This window comes from Lacerta agilis, chromosome 7 (genome assembly GCF_009819535.1).
Source record: "Lacerta agilis isolate rLacAgi1 chromosome 7, rLacAgi1.pri, whole genome shotgun sequence".
Taxonomy (NCBI): Eukaryota; Metazoa; Chordata; class Lepidosauria; order Squamata; family Lacertidae; genus Lacerta; species Lacerta agilis.
Genome location: NC_046318.1, coordinates 43,056,497 through 43,084,197, shown reverse-complemented (window position 1 = coordinate 43,084,197; position 27,701 = coordinate 43,056,497). Strand labels below are relative to the sequence as shown.

The 27,701-nt window shown below is 41.6% G+C and overlaps 2 protein-coding genes across 6 annotated transcripts in view; one reads left to right on the top strand and one right to left on the bottom strand.

Annotated features, from left to right (window-relative positions):
• Nucleotides 1-779: 779 nt before the first annotated feature.
• IMPACT (impact RWD domain protein) lies at nt 780-15,862 on the bottom strand. Of its 2 annotated transcripts, none has more exons than XM_033155056.1 (11): nt 15,774-15,862; nt 14,893-15,021; nt 13,317-13,369; nt 12,740-12,802; nt 11,841-11,926; nt 9,139-9,270; nt 8,046-8,140; nt 4,493-4,566; nt 4,119-4,209; nt 2,261-2,395; nt 780-949 (listed from the first exon to the last, which is right to left on the bottom strand). In XM_033155056.1, the coding sequence occupies exons 1-11, from the start codon at nt 15,807-15,809 to the stop codon at nt 887-889; spliced, it is 957 nt and encodes a 318-aa protein (XP_033010947.1). In that variant the 5' UTR covers nt 15,810-15,862; the 3' UTR covers nt 780-886. The 2 variants fall into 2 exon arrangements, with proteins under 2 accessions (XP_033010947.1, XP_033010948.1); XM_033155057.1 differs by having other exon boundaries at nt 9,139-9,267.
• The window catches only part of OSBPL1A (oxysterol binding protein like 1A), a 73,016-nt gene continuing 61,103 nt past the window's right edge, over nt 15,789-27,701 (top strand). The window contains exon 1 of one of the 4 annotated variants that reach the window (XM_033155054.1): nt 15,789-15,887. The gene's annotated coding sequence lies outside the window, so the exon portion shown is untranslated. Of the gene's footprint in view, nt 15,888-21,592; nt 21,726-27,701 lie in introns of those variants that run through there. The other 3 variants (XM_033155052.1, XM_033155053.1, XM_033155055.1) reach the window with 3 other exon arrangements.

The window sequence follows — 27,701 nt, the reverse complement described above, 5'->3', positions numbered from 1 at the left end:
CAATTAAAACATATGATTCAGCTAGCATTAAGCACTTTTACATACCATTGTTCCAATGTCCCCACTGTGGAAGGATGTGTGGATCCAGAATTGGTCTCCACAGTCACTTACAGACAGTTTTGTTAAAACCGTGTTTATGGAAGACAATCTTACTCGGCTATGAGTGATCGCCAAAGAAGAAGAAGAAATGTTATGTATTACTTCAGGTGAACCTCATTTATAAGAGCTCGTTTGATAGCCAGACTACAGCACAGAAACTTGCCAGTAAGAAAAATTGGGAACTGAAAATACAGTAGCCTACAATCCAGAACTTGACAGTAGGCTGAAGTTTCATTTTTTCAAAGGTGTTTAAGATTCCTACTTGGTGCAATGAATTCTTCCTTCCATATGTTAACAGAAACCCTTCCCCAGAAGTGAAAGATAAGACAGAGAAACTCTGAATTTCCTCATTTAATTGTTCTTAACAAATTAAGTAACAGAATACAGAAGAGATCTCATTTGTTTAAGGCCTTGGTTTCTGAGCAGCTGAGGCATTGAACAAACTGAAAACATTTTCTGGGGCTGCCACTGAGTTCTGTTACTATGAAATATTTCTTTTTACTCCAAAATATTTCCATGTCTTAGAGATAAAACATTTAGGACAGGCTTCCTCAAACTCGGCCCTCCAGATGTTTTTGGCCTACAACTCCCATGATCCCTAGCTAGCAGGACCAGTGATCAGGGATGGTGGGAAGTGTAGTCTCAAAACATCTGGAGGGCCGAGTTTGTGGAAGCCTGATTTAGGATTACAAAAGTTCCTTTCACTATCTGAGTGACTGGTGTTTTAACTGCTTACATACAGGGGAAAGATAAAATGGCTATTGTGATTTTGCAAACTGAATTAATGTTACATTTTCTTCTTGTCCTTCCTTATTCTTTTGTTCTTCCCCAGCTGCTTAGATAAATTTTCCTAGAGAGAGGAGGGGGAAAAATCAAAATGAGCACGACTTATTTCTTACCCTGTATAAGCCACTGTGCTTTTCTGCACTAGTAGGATACTTTCAAGGTTAATGATCTACAATTAATACTCTGTTTAGTTTTATATTTTCCTGATTCACTGAACGGATTCTGAAAAGATTTATACTTATATCATTAAGATTGTTTCTGAATGGAGAAAGTTGTCTGCAAAATGATGCTAACCATTCATAACCATTGGAGACGTTACAGAACAGATTCCATTTCAACTTCTTGCTGTTAGGCTTTATATAGGAACTGTTTTCTCCTAGGTATGAGTGACAGACAATACAATTGGAGCTCTTTCTTGTCACTTGTGGGGCTTTCTGCACAGAAAACAGGCACTGCATTTAACAACATCTCGTAAATAAATTACACTGTACTTTCCATGGCACACTGGTGTTGTTTCTGATTAATATAATTTTTAACAGAGTAATGTTTAGACTATTATGCTTCACCTACCCCCTCTTTTATATGACCAAGATCAATAATACTATTGTATAACTCAATGAATCATAAAACACCACATGTTTTTTTCAGAGCAGGTGGCGTTTTAGGGCTCTGAAAGGTTTTACGTATTGGATGCATTCCAAGAAACTTAGCAACTGGAACAAAAGACAGTTGATTTCAGATGAACATGAAGTTTTCACAGGTTTTATACCCTGTTTACAAAACTACCTTCAACACAGGATAGAAATTAGTCTCCTAAAATTTCAAGACCCTCTGTCACTTTCTATAGCCTTTACCTTTAAAATTCTCCATCTCTCCAGCACTGCCCACCTAATCTCCTCTTATTACACGCCTTAGCTTTGCCATGTTTCATGCTGCTACTTGATCTTTCTGTCTTCAGTGCTCATCTGCCAACTGCTGTTATTTCCTTTTCCCACAGAAATCATGCACCAAACACATCAAGCAGAAAAGGAAGCAAGACCGAAAAGTGGCGTTCAGCCACCCACAGGCATGCACCTCTGACTTTATTCCATTGTTTCCTTCTCAGAACCAGTCCCACGCTGAACTTGTGGGGAGGTGAAGGAGAAAACTGTCAGTCTGGGGATTGGGCATGAGAAATAATATTCACCAAAACACAACCTTTTCCTTGAAGAAGCTTTCCCACCAAACTACTTTTAAACTTGGGGGGAAATTTAAATAGTAGTTTTCTCATGCAACAAGTAAATCGAAAAATTCATATGCCATTTTAGAGAGTGTCTATGTGTGTGGCATTTCAGCAGCCAGTTAACAGAAGCCATCGCTATTAGGGTAGACTTACAGGGGAATTGGTGTAGTTCTGTTCCACAAGTATATTTCTGGCACAATTGTTGATGTGTTTAAAACGATCTGGTCCTAGCAGGATACCACCATACCAGCGGGACACCACCACCAGAACATTGCGGACATCCAGGATCTGTAATAAAAACACTTGTCCATTAACACCTGGAAGATGAGCTATGTGACTTGTGTTTGCCTGGATGCGCTCTCCTGTATACCATGAGCGCATGTCATTGCTGATGCAACTCTCTGAAGTATTTCTAGAATAAATATTACCCCCTTTTTTTTAGAGCACAAGCCAACTCCATCTTCCCTTGCCCAAAATTCTTTAATAAGAAAAGCTGACTCTGGTCCAGAAACTCAAATTCTGCATTGGTACATCAACAATTTACAATATACTTAATAAATTCAGCATATGACTGTTAACTGCTCTCACTATTGAGGAAGAAGTACAGCAGGAAGAGGAGAGTTATTGTAAATTAAATGTAGAGGGCTGCAGGAATGGAGGCAGCAGCGCCACCTGCCGGACCCTAGATCTCCCATTCAGCAAAGGCTAAAATCACTACCGGGGGAAAAATACAGCAGGTGAAGCTCTTCTGGCCATGATGTGTAAACAAGGGCATTGCGAGAGCATTTAGTGGAGTTTGAGGAGGATGCCCAGTGTGCTATCTCACAGTGTACGTAGGACCAAGAGACATGGACGGAGAGGGAGCTGCTGCAGTGACCTGCAACACCTGTGCCCTCTTTGTCTTCCTGACTGAGAACGTGCTACACTACGCCTGCAGCAAGAGCAAGCTAGAAGAGAAGTTACAGCAACTTGAAGCCTCTTAGAGACCAGGTGTTAGATGAGGCTGAAGCATGAGGGACCCATGGAATGTTGGACACAATCTTTCACCTGCCCATTGCATGTATCTAGTTTTAAAATAAAACCATAAGGCTGATCAGCATGCAGAAACCAATTCATGCCCTTGGACCAGATTAGGACCATGGCCTATGCTTTCAAATTATCTCCGTTGTAAGATCTACAAAGATTCTTTAAAAGTTTTGTTGTTTTCACCAACATATACAAACGGTAAAGAATTCATGATAGCAAATACGTCTAAGTAGAGAATACTTCCCACCCGGCCAATCATTTAGCCAAGTAGGTCCTTCCCAAGGGTGCTCTCTGATGGGGGGTCAGAGTTTTTGAGTCATCGCTCATACAAGAAAGAAAACAACACCAAATCTCTGCAAAGTCATTGCCGAATGTTTTAAGTCCCAGACATTTTTAAACCACGTTGAGATTCTCCAAAAACCAAATTCTGTCACACTCATCAAATTCCAAGTGTTCAAAACTGTAAAACATGAACAGGTCATGTTGTCTATATCTCCCTTAGGAGGAGATCTACTACAGTAAAAGGAAATAGCACACAAAGAAGGTGGCCCTCCTTTGTTTCAGACATAATTCATAGCCATTTCTTTTGTAATAAATCCCAGTTGCATGGCTACTCTTTTCACTGTTGAGAGACGGAGTACTAGTAAGGTTTTTCGGGGCTTCCATGTCTTTAAATGAAGCGCTTCTAATTTACAGGTTCAAGCAATTTTATTGCCGTCTATTGATTACATTGGGGGGATTAGTGACTAATCTCCCCTTGAGTCGCCTCCCTGAGAATTGCCCTGCATCAATTTCCTTTCCCCACAGGGAGGCTAATTACTTATTCCTTTTTTTAAAAATAGAAAGCTAGCGATTTATTTTTATTTTTTTAAATGTACTTGATTCTTCTACTATTTTAATCTTTTATGGCCTGGCACATGAGGAGGATGAAGAACTTTTCAGCAGGTACAGAGTTTATGGTTAATTACCAATTGGTTCCTTTTACCTGCATGAGATGGAGAAGACGTCCACCTGCAGCTGTTTCACCATCATCTTCACAATCTTGTAAGAAAGTCTGCTTGTCTTCACAGTATATCCTAAAAGCAAAAAGTGAAACAAAAAGTGTCAAGTAACAAAGCAAACATCCTTTACATCTTTGCTGCTTATCCCATAATACAGATCTCAATAATATTGTTTATGGGACTCTTGCTTTTATTCAAATGCCTTAAAATCTATCATAACCACCTGTAGTTACACTGTATGACAGTGCGAGAGAGTTTTGATGCTATTAAGGTAATGCTATTAAGGTAACAGAATCAAGGCAGATGTTTCTCTCATTCATCCCTCTGAAATAATTGCCACTGAAAATTGGCTACTCACCTGTATGCATATATATTGTGAGTAGCACTGGCTATTTTCTTATTCTTGTACAACTCAGAAAGAACATTTTTCACCTACAAAGGAAAAAAAAAGCTTTTTTCCCAACGTATAAATGCTTATATGCTTCTCTTTTAAGGTTTTGCAAACAATGCTCATTCTCTGCGGTTACTACTAAAACATTTCAATTAAATTAAATGCAACAGTGGTGCAGACTTATGGCGTCCATACTTCTGGTATCAAGAAATTATTCATTTGCGCAAGTACATGTTTCCTTGGCAGTAAATGCCACTGGATGCAGTGGTGTATATGTCTGTGCAAATGTGCCCAGGACAACAGCCTGCAAGTGCAAACTTTAAGACAGCCTTTGCCAACCTGGTGCCCTCAAGATGTTTTGTACTACAATGCCTATCAGTCAGCATGGTCAACAGAATGACAGGAATTGTAGTTTAAAATATCTGGTGGGCACAAGGTTGGCAAAGGCTAATTTAAGATATAGATGTAATGGTAAAATGCACCCAGTACCACCTGAGATAGTGATGCTCAAGGAAGTTAATGTGTTAACCACAAAACTCCAAAGACCACGAGTGCAATGAAGATCTTTCCAAGACAACCAAGGGTGCCCCAGAGTACAACTTCAGCTACATGGACTGTTGGGGCTTACAAAGAACATGGACTGGGATGGGGGGAGAAAAGAAAGGAACAGGTTACAGATCGACAGAAGGGCTGATTCTTTGGGTTAGCTTTTTTTTTTTTTACCATTGGAGGAAAGAGTCTGGAACTTGGACTGTATCACCAATGTCCATAGTTATGATATAACTATACATATTTTAAAAGGCACTTTGAGAATGGCTGAAAAATGTGATGCAAACATAAGCTGAGATCCTACATTTCCTTCTCTAGACAGAGCAGAGCTCATAGAATATACCTTCCCATCTCCACACACATCCTTTTCTCCACAGACCTCTGAGGTTCTGCTCTGTGGGGTCCTTCAAAGTGGTACTGGGAAGTGAGGGAGACAATGAATGAAAATGTATTTAGTATTCAAGACATTGTCAAAATTTTAAATGAAGAGTGTGGATGGAGTAAAGAGAAGAAGGTGAAGATGAAGGATATAGCAAACTGTTGTGGAAGAAAAGCGCTGGAGGAAGATCGACCTGCAGCTCTTAGCCTTGGGAAAAGTTTTGTATGCTTAGAAACATGAGCAGCCAGCCAGGTACATTGGGCCAGTCTTGTACATTTGGCAAGGCATGTGTGGAGGTGAAAAATGGGGCCCCTGATATCTTATTAAAGCAAAACACTACTGATCAGATGCCAGAGAAGATGCACTGCCTGGTCTAGAAAGTCACAAGGGGCTCTTTGTGTAAGAAAATGAAATACGAAGCAGTAGAAATAACATCAACAGGCCTTTACAGATCAAGACATCAAAGGCTGCTTCTGGGGGTTGGCACCCTAGACCCACACACCATCTTCCTGTTTGAGCTCTGTGTCACTCTGTGTAGCCTGGAAAGCTTTTTTCTCACTCAGAAACTTAAATCAACAGGACCAACAGTATGTGGATTAAAACAACAACAACAACAACAACAACAACACACCACCACACTGGGTTGCTTTTTTGCCCAATAGGTTACAGAATCTATTGTGTTAATCTGTGGAAAGAATCAAGATTCCTCCATTACCCCTTTTACACATTTAATCTTTGTCTGCACTGTAGGCCCTAAGAGCTCAATAAAGAATTAGATGGTAATTTATTAGTTGTCCTTTCCCCCCATATCTCCTTAAACATAGTTATCTATTGTTCTGTTCTTATCAGATGGCTCATGTTTCCCTGTACTAGACAAACCTTGTGATGAAAAAACTGTTTTAATAAACAATGCATAATTAATACCACTTTAAGCAAAACATTATTAAAGCTGTGAGAGCTTGAGAAAACATGCCTGGCAAGCAAATTGCTTTTAATTCAAAAGGAAAAAAAAAGAAGTCATCTCTCTAGAGTTATCAAAATACATCTCCAATATTTATCTTTGCAGTATTCCCATTATTTCACAGCAAATTCACTTACTATGCTGGGGAGAGGGAAAAACTGATATAGCATACCTCAAGACACAGTTCACACTATCTGCAAAGAGAATTTTGCTTTGAAAACAGTTTCCCAAATCATATATTTCCCTTTCTAAGGGGAAAAACTGCACCAAAGGAGGGAAATGTAAATAACTAACTGTGCTAATAATCAACCAGCAATTCTTGAACAGTTTCCACCACCACCACCATGCAAATGGGACTGAGCTGGCACAGTCTGGTATGTGTGGATTAATAGTGCATTCCTATGAATATCTACTCAGGAGTATGTCCCACTGAGGCCAGTGGGCAATACTCCAAACTCTACTGGTGCAGCAATAAAACTTCTGGCAAATTTTCAAAGCTAAGCAGGGTTTCAAATTGGATGGTGGACCACATGCTGAGATGCCTGCATTGCAGGGGGATGGACTAAGATGACTGTCAGGTCCCTTCAAACTTCAGTCACCACAGGTATTCATGTCAGCAGAGGGGAACAGCCTAGGAAACAGGAGGCATTTGCACTGCACCAAATCCCACTACAGTTGCTCACAGATGTATTTCCCTCAGGGGCATAAAGCTGGCCAAGGGACGCAGGTGGCACTGTGGTCTAAACCACTGAGCTTCTTGGGCTTGCCGATCAGAAGGTCGGCGGTTTGAATCCCTGTGATGGCATGAGCTCCCGTCCCTCGGTCCCAGCTCCTGCCAACCTAACAGTTCGAAAGCACACCAAAAAGTGCAAGTAGATAAATAAGTACCACTCCAGTGGGAAGGTAAACGGCATTTCTATGCACTGCTCTGGTTTGCCAGAAGTGGCTTAGTCATGCTGGCCACATGACCCGGAAAAACTGTCTGTGGACAAACGCTGGCTCCCTTGGCCTGTAAAGCAAGATGAGCGCCACAGCCCCAGAGTTGTCTGCCACTGGACTTAACTGTCAGGTGTCCTTTACCTTTTTTAAAGCTGGCCACTGTGGATACTTTGGTCTTATGCTTTTCAAATAAAAGCTCTCATGGAACAGATAATGCCTGTAGGACTCCGTAAGTTATCCCAGAGCTCAGGATAACATGTGCTATTTCTGTGCAATCCACTGCTCAGCTTCAAGCCAGATATACAACCCTATCAATTCAAAAGGTTACCACTCATCTTTTCTTATCCGATTATCTTGAATCCAAATTACTGCACACCTCTTTTTTTACAAATATTCTGGATCCAAAAGGCTATCATGCATCTCTTCTTTCAAGATGATCCTGAATCTAAATTCCCCAGGTCATTCATTTGAATGTGAACAGCAGTATTTAAGCCAATAAAACCCTCTGGAATAGATGACAGAAATCTGTATTTTGCAGAAGAAAACATATTTGTGGTGTTTGTGTTAAGCACCACAAATGAGAACATATACATACATACTTATGAATGTATACTTATGTATACCTATATACATACTTATAACCTAGAGAGGAGGAAAGACTGAAAGGCTTGTCAGAAAGCAGATTTACTAACCTGTTTGGGGCTCACAACAGGTGCTAAATGTGCCTGGAAAGTGCTTCTTCGGTCTGTAATTGGATTTCCATGATAAACTGGAGGCAGCTCTTCATCTGCAAATTTAAGAATTTAGGTTTTGTGCAAAGGTGGGCTACTGTACCATCTCTCCAACTAATTCAGAATGCCCCTGCTAAACTAGTCTCTCCCTCCATCTCCTACGATCACAAGTTTCACTCCTCTCTTTTAAATCCTTTACACTGATTTCTTTGGTTGCCTTCCATCAACTTTTAAAGCTTTCCTTTTCTACGGCTTGCTACAAGTTTACTATGGGTTAAAAACTGCAAACAAAACGCTGCCTCAAACCGGGAAGAAAGTTGGGGAATTGCTTTGTGCGAGCAGAGCAGAGCACACGAACCAAAGGCTCACTTCATGCTCATGTATGCAACACATGCATCTCTTACCAATATTTATAAAGCACAAGATATAGTGGGGGGAATCTCCATGCCTGACTCTTTTAATCATATAGCATAATCTCACCTAGGATCACACTCCTGTCTCTTCTGCACCATGCCATTTGCTAAGCCATTCACTGCACCAACAATAACTTCCATATTGATCCCTTCACAATTGTGGTAAGGGGGTCCACACATAGAAAGCAGTGTGAGAGCTATGGCATTTTCTGATCCCACCTCTGATGTGTATGTGCTGAGTGAGGTGGATATCTGAGGAGGGAAGGTTCAGGAAAGAATGATCAGGGTTCCAGTTCCCACAGAGATCTGTGTCTTCCCTAGCTCAGACACCCATGTCTAACATGCAAAAGTTGGAGGCAAGCTTTAGGGAATCAGTCCCTTTGTAAATGTTCACCCCCTTCACAAAGGGATCAGTTCCTCTTTTTATTTTGCCAGACCCACTTTTAATCAAAAGATCAGACAATACAGTGCAGATACCTAACACAGACTAAGTCACAGGAGGACAAAGTGATTTGCAGAAGTGCTTTCACATGGCTTGCAAAAGTACTTGGCTCCACTTCACGAGCGCCGTTTCATATATATTTTTTAAAAGACACAAAAGTAAGAGTGGAAACATAACTAAACAGCAATAGCTACTCTACCTTCCTGGCTTTCTGACAGATCAAAATTCAGAGTTACAGCTGCACATTCCTGGAGGGGTTGATACTCCAGTGAAAAATTCTCTTCATACTCCAGATCAGTTTCTTCTGTAATTTTTTTAACATCTGGTCCTACTGGTATAAAAGCAATACCTGCTTTAAAAGGATTTCTTGACAGTTCAAACTATTTTAAGTGATTAGTAGCAACTGTGGGGAAGTTAGTGGTACAATTACATTTGCAACTGGCACTTCTTAAGAAATACATATAACACATACTTTGAAAAATAAGTAAAAAGGATGCATTGGTCATTCAGAGGGCAGAGCAAATTATTAATTATAACTATCAGAACCACATGTAAAGTATTATAAAATATTTTGGACCCACTACTAGGAATATCTACATGTGCAATTGTCACATAACAACCTACAGACAGGTTGCACTAGTTTTCTGACATCCAAGTGCTTCCTATATCAGAAAAAAAGGAAAATGCATGAAGTGACACTCACACATCGTATTTTTCAGGGTTTAAAAGAAACAGAATGTACAGGTTTAGAGAAGAAACATAGCATAGCAAGTATTACACACTTCTGTGCATTTTGAACTTGCAAAAAGTACCTCCAGGGATCACAAACGTGTGCAAACACGGTTAATATGTCTAAATTTTCCATTCCCGCTTTGTGACTCTCACATATTCAAAAGCCTTGAAAAACGTATCACTTCAGGCAAACTCAAGCAAAGTTCAGATTACTACTAGGAAATTTCAGCAATAATATAGATGGGGTAAAGCAAGGCAAATTATTTGGCATAGATTACTATAACGCCCCTTATTCTGCTGAATGTCCACTAGATCTCTCAGGATGCTCCGATCATTTTCACCCACATGCTGATTCCCTAGTATATGACACCAAAACGTTATACCACTAGAGGGCAAAGAGAACTACCAAATGTGGGCATGGCTAAATGCACGTCTGGGTTCAAGAATGCTTTCCAGAGGATAGCAGAAAAATATGTGGGCTGCAAATCCTGCAGTTTTCAAAGCCACCCCAATAGTTGCAAAAAAAGTACAGCAGATCACATTAAAGATCCCACCCTAAGTGTTGTAATCTACCTATTAATTTCCCCAGTAAACGTGACACCCTTCAGGAAGAAACTAAACATGAACTATCGTACTGAAATGTCTCTTATTTATTTTTTGTATCAAGATGATAAAATTGCAATTTGGAGGAATAACAGAAATGCCAGACTACATGCCTGTATATTCCAACTGTGTTGCTGTTCTGTTGACAAAGAAGCAAGACTTTGGTATGGTGGCTCCCACCCTTTGGAACTCCTTCCTGTTACAAATCAGTCAGGTTCAATCTCAATTATTTTTTCAGTGTCTATGGAAGACCTTCCTTTCACAACAAGCCTGTTAAGTAGAGATTTTTTATTCCCTGTCTGTATCAGCACTGGGCTTGAAAATTGTGTCTATATTTGTAAGGTTTTCAGTGGTTGCTCATGAGTAACCAGGCTGACGCAGAAACTTCTGAAACTAAGTTTCTTTATTGTGCAAATATATACAGTGCGGCTAAGAAAAAGACGTCCAGCTCATCCTTCGGCCGAGCCCGGGAATGACCTCTTCCGGTTCTTTGCCCAGCATAAAAGGCGCGGGATGCGGAACCCCCGCCTACCCCCTCTACGTCTTTCCTCCCTGCACAGATGGGGAGACGGAAAGGGTGCTTCTCCTCTCGGCTCTGCCTGATGCGAGGGCTCTCTACCCCTGTTAGAGCCCTGACTCCTATTTCCTGCTCCCATCTCCCCCTCCCCACTAGAGGGATCACTGCTCCCCTCACTAGATGAAGATGAGTTGCTCAGCATCTGGAACAGGGGCTCGCAATACCGATAAAGCCCTGGCAACTCCTTGCCTTCCGGTGAGGGCAGTCCCCTGACAATATTGTTTAAGCGCTTTGCGATGTCTTGTTGGAAGCAAATGATACATGAAATAAATAAAAGCAATAAATAAATATTCCAGAACCTTAACCCACATACAACATTAATTAGTACTATTTCCACTGCATGAATATTTTTGTATTCCTGGTTTCAGTTCTGCTATCAGGTATTTTTTAAACACTTACTAAACTGCAGCTGGCGTTCCTGCTTTAATAGCACTCTCACTTACCGTTTCTCACTTTAGGAGAAATGCCGAGGCCTCTGAGAAGTGGCTAAAAGTGCCTTTTAAAAAATAATCTACTGATCTATTGGAACTAGATGTAATACTTTGCTTGAAATTGGTGGGTTTTGGGGGGGGGGGTGGAGTGGGGGATATAGAAAGCAGAATTGATCATTTTCTCAAGCAACTGAAAGCACCTTACCCTGCCTCTAGCTTTATTTGTGCTGCCTCAACTGATCCAGCTGCACTGGGGCCTTACAGTAAATGAAGGCAAGACTGTGTAGACTGCCATAGCCCTTCCCATGTCTGATCACAAGCCCTGCATGTACTTCTGGTTATTGGGTCACATGGTGCCCAACAGGTTTTAACACAGCCTTCTCACTTCCCACTTGCGGTTTTTCTACATAGTAATGATCAAAAGTAATCATCTAGGGTTATATGCAGTGCCATGTGAGCAGAGTCATGTGTGTGCAACAGGACTTCTCCTTCCTTTCCCCACGTGTTCCCAAAACCTGCTCCGGAGCGTTGCCCAGACCCATTTGTTTAGCACCTTACCTGAATCAGAAGACTGCGATTTTTCTATCAAAAATTCACGTATCTTCTCCACCCATAGATAAAGGATGCTTTCACCAAGATTCTGTCTGAAAAGCATGATACAAAATATACAAATCTACTCTAAAATTACTTTTTTAATGGATAGCACCATAGAAATCTATATGTTTCAGATGTGGTTTAGGAGCCTTCTTGTGTAAAAATATCCTATGATACACCACTTTCATTCCAGGGACGCAGAGTGGCTTGTTCTTTAGGTTTTGGAAGAGAGAAGTCAGGAAGTGCAAACCTATGCTTGCTTCCTCAGAAGTAAGTGCCAAGTGATGTTACACCATAACACATGACCTTTGCCTAGCTTTGCTATAAACAGTTGTCTCACTAAAACAGATTGGACTATTTTGTATAAGATCCATAAATCTTCACTTCCAGCAAAAGGTTCAACTTCATAATGCTTTTTCAACATTGCTGCCATCTGCTGGAATTATGTATAAAACATTTCAGGACAGTATTTGGATTTTTAAATATATAACCATGACATTTATTTTTATTATTACATTTGTTTGTTTGTTATTCCCCGCCTTTTGCTCTAACAGGACTCAAGGAGGCTTACAAATAATAGCTAAAAACATAGAAAAAATGATTAAGCATTAGCAGAATTCAAGTACATATATAATCTGAAAACATACAAATAACTGCAATAAAAGCAGCATGGCAGCAGCTATGCTTCCTCCTTCTCCGGACACTGGAAAGTCATGGCTCTTTCAATATGATTTACAGATACAGCCGCACCCACTCTCTGCTTATTTGTGAAAACATGGTTTTCACAGAAAGCAGATACTATGCTAGATCCCAGCTTCCCATGCTTCTTTCTATAATTCATATTCCGACAGAGTACAACTTACACATAGAGTTCTTCCAGATAATTTGCAAGTTCCGCATATTCCTGTCCAGAAAGCCAAGGAGCACTAGAATTAAAAAAAGGAACGTACTAGTTTAATATTTGCATCATTTTAAAACCATTTTATACTTCAAGATACTAAAAGCACCTCATGGTGATTATGCGTTTTATATGCTTTGGCAAAATCAAATCACATTGCAATCCTACCTTCTTCTACATACTGGGACAGTACCCATATCACGAAATATGATAATAAAAAAACTAGGAAGAGACACATTTTCACTTGCTTTCTCCCTTATGTTGCTGGGGAAACCCAGCCAGATGGGCGGGGTACAAATAAATTATTATTATTATGAGTTCGCTGAGTTCCTTTAAACCAGGATGATTAGCTGATTTTGGCCAGAGGGCTACATTCCCTGTTGGTCAAATATCCAAAGCTGAAGTGTGTATGGTCACCACACTCTCACTTGCTCCACACAAGCCTGTGTATCACACAGAGAGAGTGGTTACATATTATGAAACTAACAGTTTGGAACAAAAGGCACAGAAGCTTTTTTCAAGAATGTTAACTTACCACTTACTTTATTTGATAAATAGGTGGTGCTGTTGTAGGGTATTCAGGAGGAAGGATCACCTGAAAAGTTTTAAAAGTAGATCAGCCAGAAATGTTCATTCCAAATCTAGCTGGGGACGGGGTGGAGGAGAACGCATGATGGTTGCAAAATGCATGACGGTTGCAAAACATTGTTAAGGTATAAAATAACTGGAAACACTAGTACGTAAATTCTTAGATGACAGTCCTGCACACAAAGTGAGCCTTACTTATGCATAGTTCCAGTTACAGGTGGGTAGCCGTGTTGGTCTGCCATAGTCAAAACAAAATCGAGGTATCTGAAGAAGTGTGCATGCACACGAAAGCTCATACCAGGAACAAACTCAGTTGGTCTCTAAGGTGCTACTAGAAAGAATTTTCGATTTTGTTTTTACTTATGCATAAACATGTACAGAATCAGTATCTTTAGGTACCTTATGGCTCTCCCATAATATACAGGAGATTTTACTTCTCCCATTTTTTCGGCATTATAGGCGAGACAGATGCAAACATTAAAGGACAGAACCCCCAGAACTATCTTGCCAACATTAAAACATACTTGGAAAAATAAAAATCCTAACCTACAAAGAAAGTTTTGCTTTTTTAAAAAGTTACAGAACTCTGCAACAACTAATAAAGTAGGATGTTCCTTCCAGTAGCACCTTAGAGACCAACTAAGTTTGTTCTTGGTATGAGCTTTCGTGTGCATGCACACTTCTGCACATGAAAGCTCATACCAAGAACAAACTTAGTTGGTCTCTAAGGTGCTACTGGAAGGAATTTTTTTATTTTATTTTGTTTTGACTATGGCAGACCAACACGGCTACCTACCTGTGAAAGTAGGATGTGTCCCCCTACGTCCGACTGGATAATTTAAAAATCAATTGTGTGTTAAAGAATAGTCCTAGTTATTCGTAAGTAGCGCACCAACGGTTTCAAGACAGGGTGGGGTCACATTCCTCACCACATCCCCAGTGCTGCATTGCCATGCTAGCTCTGACCTCTAAAGACTGCATATTGAGTGCAGTCACCATCAAGGGAACCCCTGCTCACTAGCAGCACCTTGCGCTTACAGGCTTCACAGGATCAGGACCCCCAATTGTACAGGGTTCCTGATTGTGTGGATGCCCAAAGCAGAAGCAATTGTGTGTATGAAGGGATCCCCTTGCAGACAACCAGTTACAGTTCAGTTGTCAGAGGGTGGAGCTGATGCAGAAGCACTTGCCCTGCTCCAAGCTTGAAATCATGAATGCCTTATATGTGAATAATGCATAATGAAGGCTAAAGTTAAACGCAAAAGATTTGAGGCCAAGCCACAAGCCAGAATTCCTTCATTCTTCATTTTATTTGTATGCTGCTTTCCCACCAAAAGAATCAAGCTCAAAGCAGCCTACAACAACAACAAACAAACAATACCTCTCAAAACCAACCATTTCAGAATAACACAATAAAAATTACATTTACAATGTTACACCTCCTGGCAACAGCAAAAGTAGGCTCCAATATGTCCATTTGAGACATCCAGTTGCAAACTCAGAGCCCAATTATGTCACAGGAAAACCTACCTGCAGGCAGAGTCTCCACTTTGGCTTTTCCAGGCAATCACTAATCTGAATGCAGAATATTTTTGCATCTTCATCAATGGTACACCATTCATCACCATATATAGCAGATAAGGCTTCAATTTCTTCTGTCTAACAGAAAATTATGCAATGATATTTTATTTTATTTATATACTGCTGAACTACAGTACAATAATTTCTAAGTGGTGTGCAATATTAACTTGATGCAATGTAAATAAAAATCAGTTAAAATTACAAATTCAGAATTCAGTTAAAATGCCTGTTGGAATAAACAAAGTCTTCAGTAGTCAGCACAAGCTGACTCCCCAACACAGTGGCCGTTTAGGTATTACAGAATCGGAACATATGAAGAGCCTGCTGGATCAGGCCAAAGACCATCTCATCCAGCAAGTTTGCCTCACAGTGCCCAAATCTAGGTGGACTTTAGGAAGCAATCAGAGAAATGCACGAAGGAAGGATTTATAAACAGCAGCTAATAATGATGGTCGCATTAAGCTTCCAGAGCTAGAGGAAGTGCGCCTCTGCATACCAGGTAGTGGGAAAGTTTCCTTAGGGGTATCCTGGAAGCATCTATCCGACCACTACTGAATTCGGTGGATTTGGGTCAGATCCAACGGGATGACGAATATATTAATATGCTTCAAGGTGATGCTAGACTACAATGCCCATCACTCGCTAACCGGGCAAGGTGGGGCTGCAGGGCGATGGAGTCCAACCATATCTGGAGCCACATCGCTACCGTAGGCTTTTAGCATGCAGGCAAAACTCCTTAGGCAAACGCCCCGTTTCTCTGACCTGCCCCCTTCTCCTGGAATCCGAGCCCGACGCCCCGCCATCACCCTCCCGCTCCGCAACGCGCTCACTTGTCTCTGGGCCGTTTCCGGGTCACTCGCCGCCATCACGGCGCGGGAAGGCGGAGCTCGCGTGTCCAATCAGCCGAGCGCCCGGGACGCAGAATCACTGCCCCCGAGAAAGAGGTTAGCGCATGTGCGTAAAGGCGAGATGGGGGAGAAAAAACCCTCCCGGTATTTTGGGGGATGCGTGTTGCGGCCTCTCTTAAGAGCCAAGAGCGACACGGAGCCGGAGGCGCTCGGGTTCGCGTGGGGAGGGCACTGTCACCGTTTGGGGAATAGGTATGGCTGAAAGGCCACGGGAAAATGCAATGTGCAGCAGGTGAAACACATAAAGGCCAAAAAGATGCAAAAATAAGAGTGTCTTTTTCAGCTTCCCAGTCGCGGTAAACAGCTGTTCTGTAATTCAGTAGAAAGTGTTTATAGATTTGGGAGTGCTGTAAAAGGGATCTGGCGTTTAGTAAATGTAAACACAGACTTGAACGCAGTCCCATTGGATCCAACAGAATCTGCATTTTTATTGACGTTTATGGTAGTAGTTTGCATTGACGATTTTGAAAAGCTAGAACTTTGGCCAGCTTGCAACGATGACAGGACTGTGTGGAAACTCTCACTATGAATAAATTCATCAGAATGGGAGTGGTACACACGGCCTCTGCAATTTGCATTATTATGAACTTGAAAGTACAGTTACCATATTGCTTCAGGCCCAGGGGGAAAGCAGATGTGGCAGCAACCACAAAAAAATGTCCTTACACACCTGTGCAAATATTCTAGGTGCACCCTGTTACATTTAAATGAATTTACCACATTTTTTTTTATTGTTCACATGTAGTCTCTGGCAGAATAATGCCTGCTGATGATTCAGGTTCATCAGGGGTTAACCTATCACTCCCATGTTAGGTAGGTGTTCCCTGGGAGGCGGAGCTAGTTGGCATTCTAAAAGGAGGGAGAACAACCTTGAAAGGCAGTTGGGGGTTTGGCAGTTGGGAGTGGAGGATTAGAGAGAGAAAATGAGAGGTTAGGCTTTGGGGAATGGGAGGAAAGGTCATTACCATTGCTAAAGGGATGCAGGAAATATTATAACTAAGCTGAATTACACGAGAAGAAGATTTGTACCAGTAATAACCCGAGACATCCATGTTTTCAAGTTACCTAATAAAGTTAAATGTGCTTAAACGTTCGCTGACTGGCAGTGTATCAGTACCTTAAGAGGTGTGACTAAGAGGAGAGAACAAAGCTTTCCTGTGGAAGAGGAAACTGTTTGCTTATTCTCCTGTCATACAGAGGGCTGGACAGTGAAGCCAAGTGTGCCACTTATTTGCCTAAAGGGAAGGCAAACTGCAGTAGTTGGGAACCCTGGTAGGGAGATCCCATAGGTGGCAAGAGGTTTTCAAACGTAGAGCCCTGAGGTACCCCAGAGACAACTCCCATATGAACACTGAAGGATTCATCCTAGTTGTCAGTGAAACCTAGGGAGAGTCACTGCTGGGGAAGCATTGAAGGGGAGGGAATAGGATCCCTCACATTTATCATGCCAAGAACAGGTTTGCTAATGCTATATGTGAGTAGACAGGTACAAGTGATAAGTGCGTTCAAATGTTCGCTTCACTTATATACTAAGCATCATATCTATGGTTGTCATTAAATCTGCTGCGATACAGCATGTTGAACACTCCCAAGCAGAAATCTATGCCAAACTGAGCGAAGCAGTGGCCCAAAACATTACTGGAAGCAATTACAGGGGAGCCATAGAATATGAGTCGAAACAGACATGGTAGTGGCCATAAATAAAGTGCTCACCCACAAAATACACAAAGATGTCTACCTAGAAGTCATGTGTTCCAACCTACAAGCCATTTATGCCAGTTCCAAAGTCCCATTAGTCATTTCCACTATCTACAGAAGTTGGATATATCTAGATTCAAAGGCTTTTCTGCATTTTTCCTTTGTGTGCTTTTATATTTTTTATAAATTTATTTGGCTGCTTTAGTTGAAAATTCAGGTAATTGAAATAATGATTATCTTATGTTTTGATATTGACCTATGACTTTCTAAAGAAAAGATGCTGATAAGTCACTCTAAGAAGAAATGAAAACTACACAATATGTGCATATTTTTGTGGGGGGGGGGAAGAAGCATCAAGAGCACTTGCCTTCTCACTTTTTGGTGCAATGCAACAGCAGATGACACATCTACAGAAAAATGATAAAAGGCCATGCTAGTCAAGTTAATGATGAAACAGTCTGTATTTTTTGTGTTATCTTCTAAAATCTGAATGTATTCCCATAATAGGCCTTTCCACGTAATTTCTTTTGAATGTCTTATTGGCTTGATTTGAGGTAATTGTGTGAGACAGGTGGACCTGCAATCCTAGGTTTGTTGCAAACTCATATTGCTGTAGTTATCTGAGCATGAGCAATGCAGTCTTTGGAGATGACTATTATCATGACAGCTATGTTTCACATGTTTCAACCTTCTTTTTAAGAGTCAGTTCAGATCTTTAAGCTTTCTGTTCCCAACACTGGACCATCATGTCCAAATTAGAATGGTTTCATCACCCCCTCTGATGGAGGCATCCCACTTCTGTGCTGAGGGTACACACATCCTGCTGTAAGGAGAGATCATGTACAAGTTAGGAAACAGAAAACATGAAGCAATCTTGTGCTTCCTATTCCAAATCTTGCAAGACTATTCTAACAGAAAATTCACACAGGAGACTGCAGCTGTATTAACATTTTGTAAACCTTATAGATCCAAGTGAGAGTACCGTTTGTGAAAACTATGCCTCCATGTGGGTGGCTACAAATCTTACAGTGGTGGCAGCTCAATAAATTTCAGAATTCTCTCCGAAGGAACTTGTAATTCTCAGGAGGAGGAAGATGTCTCAGCCACTCTTTGTGAGTATCCATGATAGTTAAACTCATATTTGAATGGTAAGAGTTCCAGGAGAGATAAGCATCAGCCCATCCTAAACACATTTTACACATAGATTTTATGCTGGCTGGTGCATCTGATCTCATTTATATAAGCAGTGAGTCAAGTTGTTCTTGAAAGTAAACAAAACATCTCATTTGTTAAACTTAATTTGAATTAAGTTTTTAGCATCACAAGGAACATTTATTTAGGATTGTAATATTAAATATAGGACAGAAATGTGTGTGTGTTGCAAAAGTGTTATTCTATAAAGTATGAGCAACATGATAGTTGGGCATGATTTTAAGAGACCATGCAGTTAATATTAAAGAGAAGAATGTTAAAGCATACAGCCTTGCTTAATCAGAATGTGATCTATCTACCCCAATATTCTTTATAAAAAAGCACAGGAAATAATTTCCTGATCACGTATTGAACTTCTCAGGTATGGGAATGGAGTCTTGGTCCCGTTATCTTGTTCCTCTTGAAATATCCAACCTTCATTACATTATCTAGTCTCCTTATTAATCTATTATCACCATTGGTGATCATGAACTTTGATGGTGGTAAATTCCATAGACCAAGACTGTGATTATATCATTGCAACAACTTTTATTTGAAAGCTCCTTGATGTGCTGGTTACAGCTTATGCTCTGTGAGCCATTTTTGTAGTTCTGTTGTTTTGTTTACAAACTTCTATAAGATTATTTCACTGGATAGACTCCAACCAAAATAACTACAGTTGCTCCATTCACTTTTCAAAATGGTTTGTAATGTTCTGAGCGATCTCTTTAAGAAAGAAATTGAGTGATCACATCCTTCTAAAATGCAGTCCTATTTACATCAAATCAAGCCTTTTAAAAAACTCTGTAGGTGTTGCTTCCAAGGAAATGTGTATAGGCTGCATGCTTCACTAATACAGGCATTCAATGGCCTTGATAGGTAGTTTTGTTTTGCCCCCTTTTCTGTACCTTACTCAAGAAAGTGATAGCCAGAACTCTACATATGCCACACCAGTACCATAAAAACATACATTTTGTATAGTTTTTGTAATGTTAATAACATTCAATTTCCTGGTACTTTTTATGTGATGCTATTTCACAATGTTATCACTATATTTTAAGAAGAACCACCAAACACCACTAATAAAAACCGCCCACCTCATTACATCTTCCTTTGCATCTTTCTGGTTTCTAGTTCCTCCGGGTTAAACATGTCTAGTCAAGGAACAGCCTACTCTTCACAAATTTTCTCACGGCACTGTAGCTCCTGGCCTACTTTTGCAGTACATTATCTAATGGGAAATGGAAATTACTTTGTTTCGACACACTGGCACATTATTATAGTCTGTAACTATTAGCAACACTTTACTACAGATCTGTCTGCAGTTTTGGCAATATCACAGCTATTGCAAAATTATTCTCAAGTGCTGAAGGCACAAGTTAACACACTATGAACTACTGCAGAAAACTGGATGTAGGAATTAGGAGCACATGTATATCACCAGTCTGGGATTTATTTCATTCCATGCCACAGGGTTTTCTTCTGACACAAAGAAAAATACTAGGTAAGAAAATGATACTTAACATTTAGTGTAGATTTTTAAAAGCTTCATGTCAGCAGCTAAAACCTGTTTTCCACTGTTCCATTTACATTTCTAGCATTGTTATAGCTTATCATTCAGTTCATTGTCCTTGTTACTTTTCTTATTTAAAAAAAAATATGAGCTATTTCTCAAAGTTTCTTGAGAAGCCTGTTTTAAAGAGATGCCTCAACTAATTTATAAAGCTCATATCAAAATCAGATTATGCTATCTATATGAAGATTTTCTCTACATATTCTCCCAAAACATCTTGCAGAGATTAGTAGAAATGAAATAATAATCTGGGAGGGCGAAGCCTCCTCTTTCTTTTATATCTGTAAACTCTGTAATTCTGCAGGCACCTCTTACACAACTTACTCTTTACTACAGACCTCAATTTAAGAGTGTGTCTTGCAGTCCAGTTCTACCGGTATCTCATTGGGTTCAGGGACACCTAACTCTGCATATCATTGGGCTGCGATCGAGATGCAGTTAGGCTGTAATCCTCTGAGCACTTATTTGCCAGAAGTCCTATTGTACACAATAAGCAATTACAGTTGTGCATTCTGCTCCAGCTATTCAAATCCCTGCAGAACCAAGCCCTGCCATGGGCGTAGGCAGGATTTGTTGGGGGGGGGTGTGCATGCGCGCAGGACACCCACCTGCCATCATCCTCTGTCTGGCTCTGGCTAGCAGATTCAGGCTGAAATGTCTCAACAACAGTTGTTTTAAATTACTTTCTTTTGACCCTAAGTGCTCAGAAAAATCTGTCAATATCTTCACTAGGATGTGCCACAACATCATTCAAGTGACCCCAGCCAGTACTGTATTTCAATTTCAAATATGCTGATTATTTCTACTTTTAGTAAAGTATTTTATTTACTTGATTTAGGAGGGCAGGCCCGGGCAGCTGCTCCCCTGCCTCCCTGCCTAAACCCAAGCCCTTCAAGGTGGGGATGAGGAACCTGTGACCCAGATGTTGCCAGGTAAAACTTCCCTAAATGCTGTCCACCGGCCGCGCTGGCTGAGGCAGGTGGGACTTGGAGGTCCAAAAGCCTAGTTGCAAAGACATGTTGCTCTGTTCACAAGGTCGCAGGAGCACCTGCAGTTCCCTTACTTCCTCGGGGCGGTGGGCAACAAAACCCGCGGCGTCTAAGGGGTGCCGGTGCCTCCTCTCCGCTTATGGGATGGCAGCGCCTGCCGAGTGCCTCGCGCGCCTCTGCCGCTGGGTGGAGCTTTGCTTCTCCGCTCTCGCCGCTGCCTCCCGGGAGCCTCTTGGCAGGCCGAAGGGAGGAGGAGGAGGAGCGCGGCCGGGAGGGCCGGCAGAGCCACGCGGTCACGTGCGCGGGAGTGCGAACTACAAGAGAACCCGAGGGGAGGGGGCGCGCGGAGCGGACCGCGGCTGGTCGAAAAGGGTTGCGCCGCTGCCGGCCTCGCGCCGCCGCCCGAAGCGGTGAGAGAAAGAGGGGAGGCGGAGAGTGCGCGCACACACACGAAGGGAGGGGGGTGTCGGAGACGTAGAGAGCGCAGCCCAAAGAGACCCCCCCCTTTCCCCCTCGCCTCCTTTCCGCGCGCGCCTGCTGAATTGCTAGGTGGGGCTGCGTGCGAAGCCGAGGAGCTTCCCCCTCACTCCGTGTTTGCAGCGTCGTTTGGGGATGGGAGTTTTCGTCTTCTTCTTCTTCCCAAAACCTGTGAGTGCGCTTTCTGCCTCGCTCGGGGCGTGCTGCCCTGCTGAACCCCGTGCCCCAGCAGCCCCCACTTGGCTGGCAGCTGCAGCACACTTCGGAGTAGCGGGGACCGGGGGTTGCAAGTGGCGAGCGCGCTCCTGCGAAGTGCAAGCGGCGGGGCCGCTCCTTTGACTGCTCTCTACTATTATGTACAATAATAGTAGCGCGGGGCGCAGGAGGTCTGGGCAGGCTTTGCGCAGAAGTGCGGCTCCTGCTATATCGCAATTTCTTGCGTCTTGTTGGCGGCGGGGGGCTCCCCCCCCCCAGTACCAAAAACCGTCACGTGTGACAAGATGTTTTAATTTTGCGGGCTAAGTTCGCTGCCTTGCGAACCCGAAATTTCAGAGGGGCCAACAACCCTTTATCTCTTTTGGGATTGGACCGCTGAAAAAGTGGCAGCATAGCATCAGGAATGTTAGTACCTGAAGCCTGTCGCATCTTAGGAGGAGCTTTTCTTGCTCGTTTTTTTTTTTTTTTTTTTGTCAGGGAAACAGACATTGGGGAGGAGGTGGCAAACCCATCAGAATTTCGTTTCCTGCTATTTGCTAAGGTGTTGGTCATTCATGGTGCGATGAAGTGCCTTTGGTACATGTGTTATGCATACACTAGTATATTGTGTGTATGTTCAGTCCTAAACTACTGTATATACTTGAGTATAAGCCTAGTTTTTCAGCACATTTTTTGTGCTGGAAAAGCTGCCCTCGGCTTATACTCGAGTGAGGCGGGCGGTGGGGGCGGCGAGAAAGAAGCCCTCTCTCTCCGCTCGTGCTGCCACCCGCTCTCCCCAGTCAACCATTCCTTAAGAAGCGTACAAGAACGGCGGTTCTTTACTCTCCCCAGGCAGCTTGTTTCATTCCTCAACTGCTTGCATAAATGCAAACTTGGCAAAGGAGGAAGAGGAAGGAGCAGCCCAAAGGGCTGCTTTCGGGCTGCTCATTCCTCCTCCTCCTCCTCCTCCTCCTCCTCCTCCACAGCGACAAAGGTGAACCGGCTTATGCTTGAGTCAATAAGCTTTCCCAGGTTTTTGTGGGAAAATTAGGTGCCTCGGTTTATATTCGGGTCGGCTTTTACTCGGGTATATACGGTATGCAGTTTTATTCATATCTCTCCTTAAGGCACTTTATCCTGGATTGCATGGGTTTGAAATAGATGACCCTTGGAATTATTTCCATCTCCACAATTCTATGATTCTTTTATTCTGTGATAACTACAATAATAAAACCTCTGAGCATATGGAAGGAAGTACAGTGGTACCTTTGTTTAAGAACGGCCTGTTTCTGAACGATTCGGTTTATGAACTCCACAAAACTGGAAGTAGTGTCCCAGTTTGCGAACTTTACCTCAGTCCAAGAACGGAATCCAAAAGGTGGAAGGGCACCAGTGGTGGGAGGCCTCATTAGGGAAAGTGCACCTCAAGAACGGACTTCCAGAACGGATTAAGTTCATAAACCGAGGTACCACTGTAGTTGTAACATGAAGTCATCACAGAAACTACAATGGTGGATGTGCAGTTGAACATGAGAATTAACCAATGTGTATTTAAAATTAAAATGGAAGCCCATTTGTACAGTGATTGAACACACATTTTCGGACATCCGCACAGGACTTTTTGTCTCTTGTGTTTTTTGTGTGTATGGTTAAATGTAAGATAGGGAGTGAGAAGACTATCAAACAGATGGAGTATTCTAACTGGTGTCTTTTTAACCTAAACTGGCATTGTAACTTGTTTTGATTTTCTCTGGAGCAAGTATAATGTAGTTTGTTTTTTAATGTTTTATTAAAATATTTCTTGGGTAGCAAGGGTACATACAGTGTCTCAGTTTTCAGATAATAGGGTCCTTTCTACAAGTCAGTTACATTCAGTGATGTAGTTAATAGCTGTGGTCTTACTCATCTTCACATTGCCTTCATACTGACTTTCTAAACAAAGTTGGTAACTGCAAGGAAACTCTTAAAGCATTTAAAGTTGACAATATTCAAGTCAAATCTCCAGGATTCTGCTTAAACAGCTAAACTGTTAATTTGGACCACATCCTAGCTTACTGCAATGTATTGTTTTTTTTTTTTGGTTAGGTTGTGCTTCCTAGGATACTCAAAATAACCTACACAAAACATTTCTGCTTCTGGGTGTAGATGTGGTACAACAAGCTACGTTTTTGATCTGTTTAAGTCATAGTTTAAATGAGACCAATAACACGCAGGTTTACTCTCCTGACATAGCCAGGATTAGTCTGCTGACATAGCCAGTATTAATTAAATATCCCTGCCTTATATTTATGTTAGCTGTCATATAGTTATGAGAAAGATGCCCTCAGTCCTGGTGAGAACTTTATAACTATTCATTACAAGAATTGTTCAATTTTTCATTACTTTAACAGAAATGCAAAGGTACATATTCAAAGTTATAGTTTGCACCGCAAAACCCATCTTATTTAGCTTACAGAAACTGCATTCATAACCTTTCACTATCTGTAAATCTTAATTTCCTTAGGTAGGCTGTTTCCCAAAATGGGAATGGGCATAGAATTTTAGAAAACTTAAAATGCAGATGAAAGGTTAGTACAACTCACTATAACAATGTCTAACTTACCTGGCCTTAAGAATTCAGCCAGTGGAAGACTTCAGGCTCTCAAATTTCAGCAGTGCACTGTGCAGCACTAAAATTTGGCACCCCCTTTGAGCTCTGTTGTATAGCATGGTTTTGGCACAACCTGCAGTGAGGTACCTAGTGCAACCACACCAGTTGTGCCACTCTAAAGCCACCTCTTATTCAGTGGGTGCAATAATTAAATCAGGCAACAGGGATTTCAGGGCACTGTTATTAGAAAGATCAGCGTTTTGTGTTATCATGCCCATCACTGAGGAGTGATGCCATCTTACAGAGTGCATTCTGTTCCTTGATCCTTACGGAGACTGTGCAACATTGCATGGAGCAGGAAAGGTGATGAAACATCACATACTGGCATTATGCAGATCCAGCAGCACTCTTTCAACATATCCAACAGTTAGAGCTCTTGACAGTTCTGTGTTTGCCAGTGTTTCTGCTCCTCTTACAGAGGTGGGAGAAAAGCAGCAGCCTCTAGTCACTTCTCAGGGGCGTAGCAAGGTAAATTGGTACCCGGGGGCAAAACATTTTTTGTCACACACCCCCCCCCCCCAGGCATGGGGAGGTCAGGTGGTACCCGGTGCGGAAAATTTCTTGTCAACCCCCCTATTGACACCCCCCCGCAAAAATGGTTTTATGTTATTTCATATTTTCTTACAAGGAATAATAACAAGTAATAATAAAAAAAAACTTTTATTTATATCCCACCCTCCCCGGCCGAAGTCGGGCTCAGGGTGGCTAACATTAGATACATAACATTGGTATAAAATCAAACAATAATTAAATTACCTTCTAAAAACATCTCAAAATCAAATTAAAGTCTAATTAGATGGCTTTCCACAGGGTTAGGGTTGGGAACAGAAATGTTCTCTGATCTGAAATTTCAGCCTTCATGACATAGGAAAACAGCCAAGTGAACAGCTATTTTGGTGGAGGAGGGTCAAGATATTAACCGATATGCATGAAATTTCATATATAGCTATATAATCCCTAGTATAGTAAGATAAGACCTTCAGAGCAGGCATTTCCCCCCCCCCAAAAAAATTCCTTTTTTCCCCAAAATTCTTTTTTTCAAAAAAGTTTTTCCTTGATAATTTGTCACCCCCTCCATTATGGAACACGGGGCGGACCGCCCCCCTCGCCCCCCTTGCTACGCCCCTGATTCTTCTCCTACCTTTCAGGCAGTAATGCTACAATGTTCTTTCAATCACTCTTATTTGTATCCAGCAAATGCAAATACTGTACCACTGTACTAAATGGAGATCTGTGAGCTTACAGCAGAAAAATGACAATTGGCATATTAGCCTTGGTACAAGCAAGTCACATTAAATTCCCCAGGGCTTATTTTAGGGATGTATTTGAAGTTTTCCAGTTTAAGGGTCTGATACTGTTTCAGTAATTCCTGTAGTCTAAACGTGTGTGTGTCTTCAGCTAGTGTTGTTTCCATCTGGTCCATACAGATAAATCAGCAATTGGCATAGACGACTGTTTGAACTGTGCAAGCTGCATAGTTAATATCCTCCTTGCAGGCAGCACAGAGAGTTGGGTCAGTGAGGAAAACATGCCTGTATTTCCACAGCATGCTTTCCATTATCTCAACCATTTATTATATAGTGCTGAATTGGGAGTGTGGAGGCACATAAAATTTGGGAGTGTGATAAAAAAAGACATCATTTAATTCAAGATCACACACCAAAAACTGCATAGAGTGGAAATTAAATAAATCATGTTCAGCCTGGTGTGTTTTCACTTTAGCATTTTCATTAGTAGTAGCACATACAATATTCTACTCTTCCACATTTTCATACACTAGGGAGAACTATGCACACTGTTGAAGGAAGGTTGGCATTTAAATGTAGTAGTAAATAAACCAAATAGTAACAGCAGCAGATTAAAAATTTTAAGGCAGACAGAGCTAATAAAACCATATAGGCTACAAATGGGATGAAATCTGCAGCAGCAAAGCCAGCTTCATTGCTTGCTAAACCAATGGGGAATAATGTGTAGTTTACAAGTGAGTCACATGCAGCCCCCCCCCCCACACACATGATACTTAGATCCGGCCACATGATATTAGTAAAAGTCAGTGTCTCAGCTAAAACAAGCATGCTAAAATCAAAACATTAGTTCTAGTTGAAAAGGAAAGGATAGCATGACAGTGGCAGTGTGTCTTTTTAAAAATAAAATAAAAAATAAGACTTCTAACCTCATACTATTTCCCTTTTTTCAGTCCTTGAGGATACAAACTGTGCATGATTGATAATTTTTTCAGTCCTTGAGGATACAAACTGTGCATGATTGACATGCAATGGGATATTTTTATCACTTGATTAAAAACAGAACTTTGAACCTTTTTCTAGGAGTGTGGTGACTGCAGCACCAGCATGATCTTGATAATGCAGAAACCCTGAACTATCAAGATTTAAAGATAAAGTAGTCAATGCCATCTACTAGAACAATGTATAGGAGCTCTCTCACTGATCTGAAAGATCACAATGCAAACCCATTCAAACATTGACATGTCTCCCAAAGAGCTTACCAAATGATAGCTAGGTCCATTGTATTATATAATTTGCACACTTTAATGCAAGGGTAGCCAACATGGTGCCCTGCAAATGTTACTAGACTGCAGCTTCCATAATTCCTAGCTACAGTGGTACCTCGGGTTACAAACACCTCGGGTTACAAACACTTTGGGTTACAGACTTCACTAACCTAGAAGTAGTACCTCAGGTTAAGAACTTTCCCTCAGGATGAGAACAGAAATTGCGCAGTGGGAGGCCCCATTAGCTAAAGTGGTACTTCAAGTTAAGAACGGTTTCAGGTTAAGAATGGACCTTCGGAATGAATTAAGCTCGTAACCAGAGGTACCACTGTACTGCCCATGCTGGCAGGGGCTGATGGGAGTTCTAGTCCAACAGTGTAGAGAGCACCAAGTTGGCTACCCCTGCTTTAGTGGTTCCCCTTCCCTTAGTCCCTAATGCAGACTTTCTCAATCTTGGGTTCCTAGATGTTGTTGGACTACCACTCCCATCATCCCTGACTGTTGCCCCTGCTTGCTGTGGATGATGGAAGTGGTACTCCAACAACATCTGGGAAACCAGGGTTGA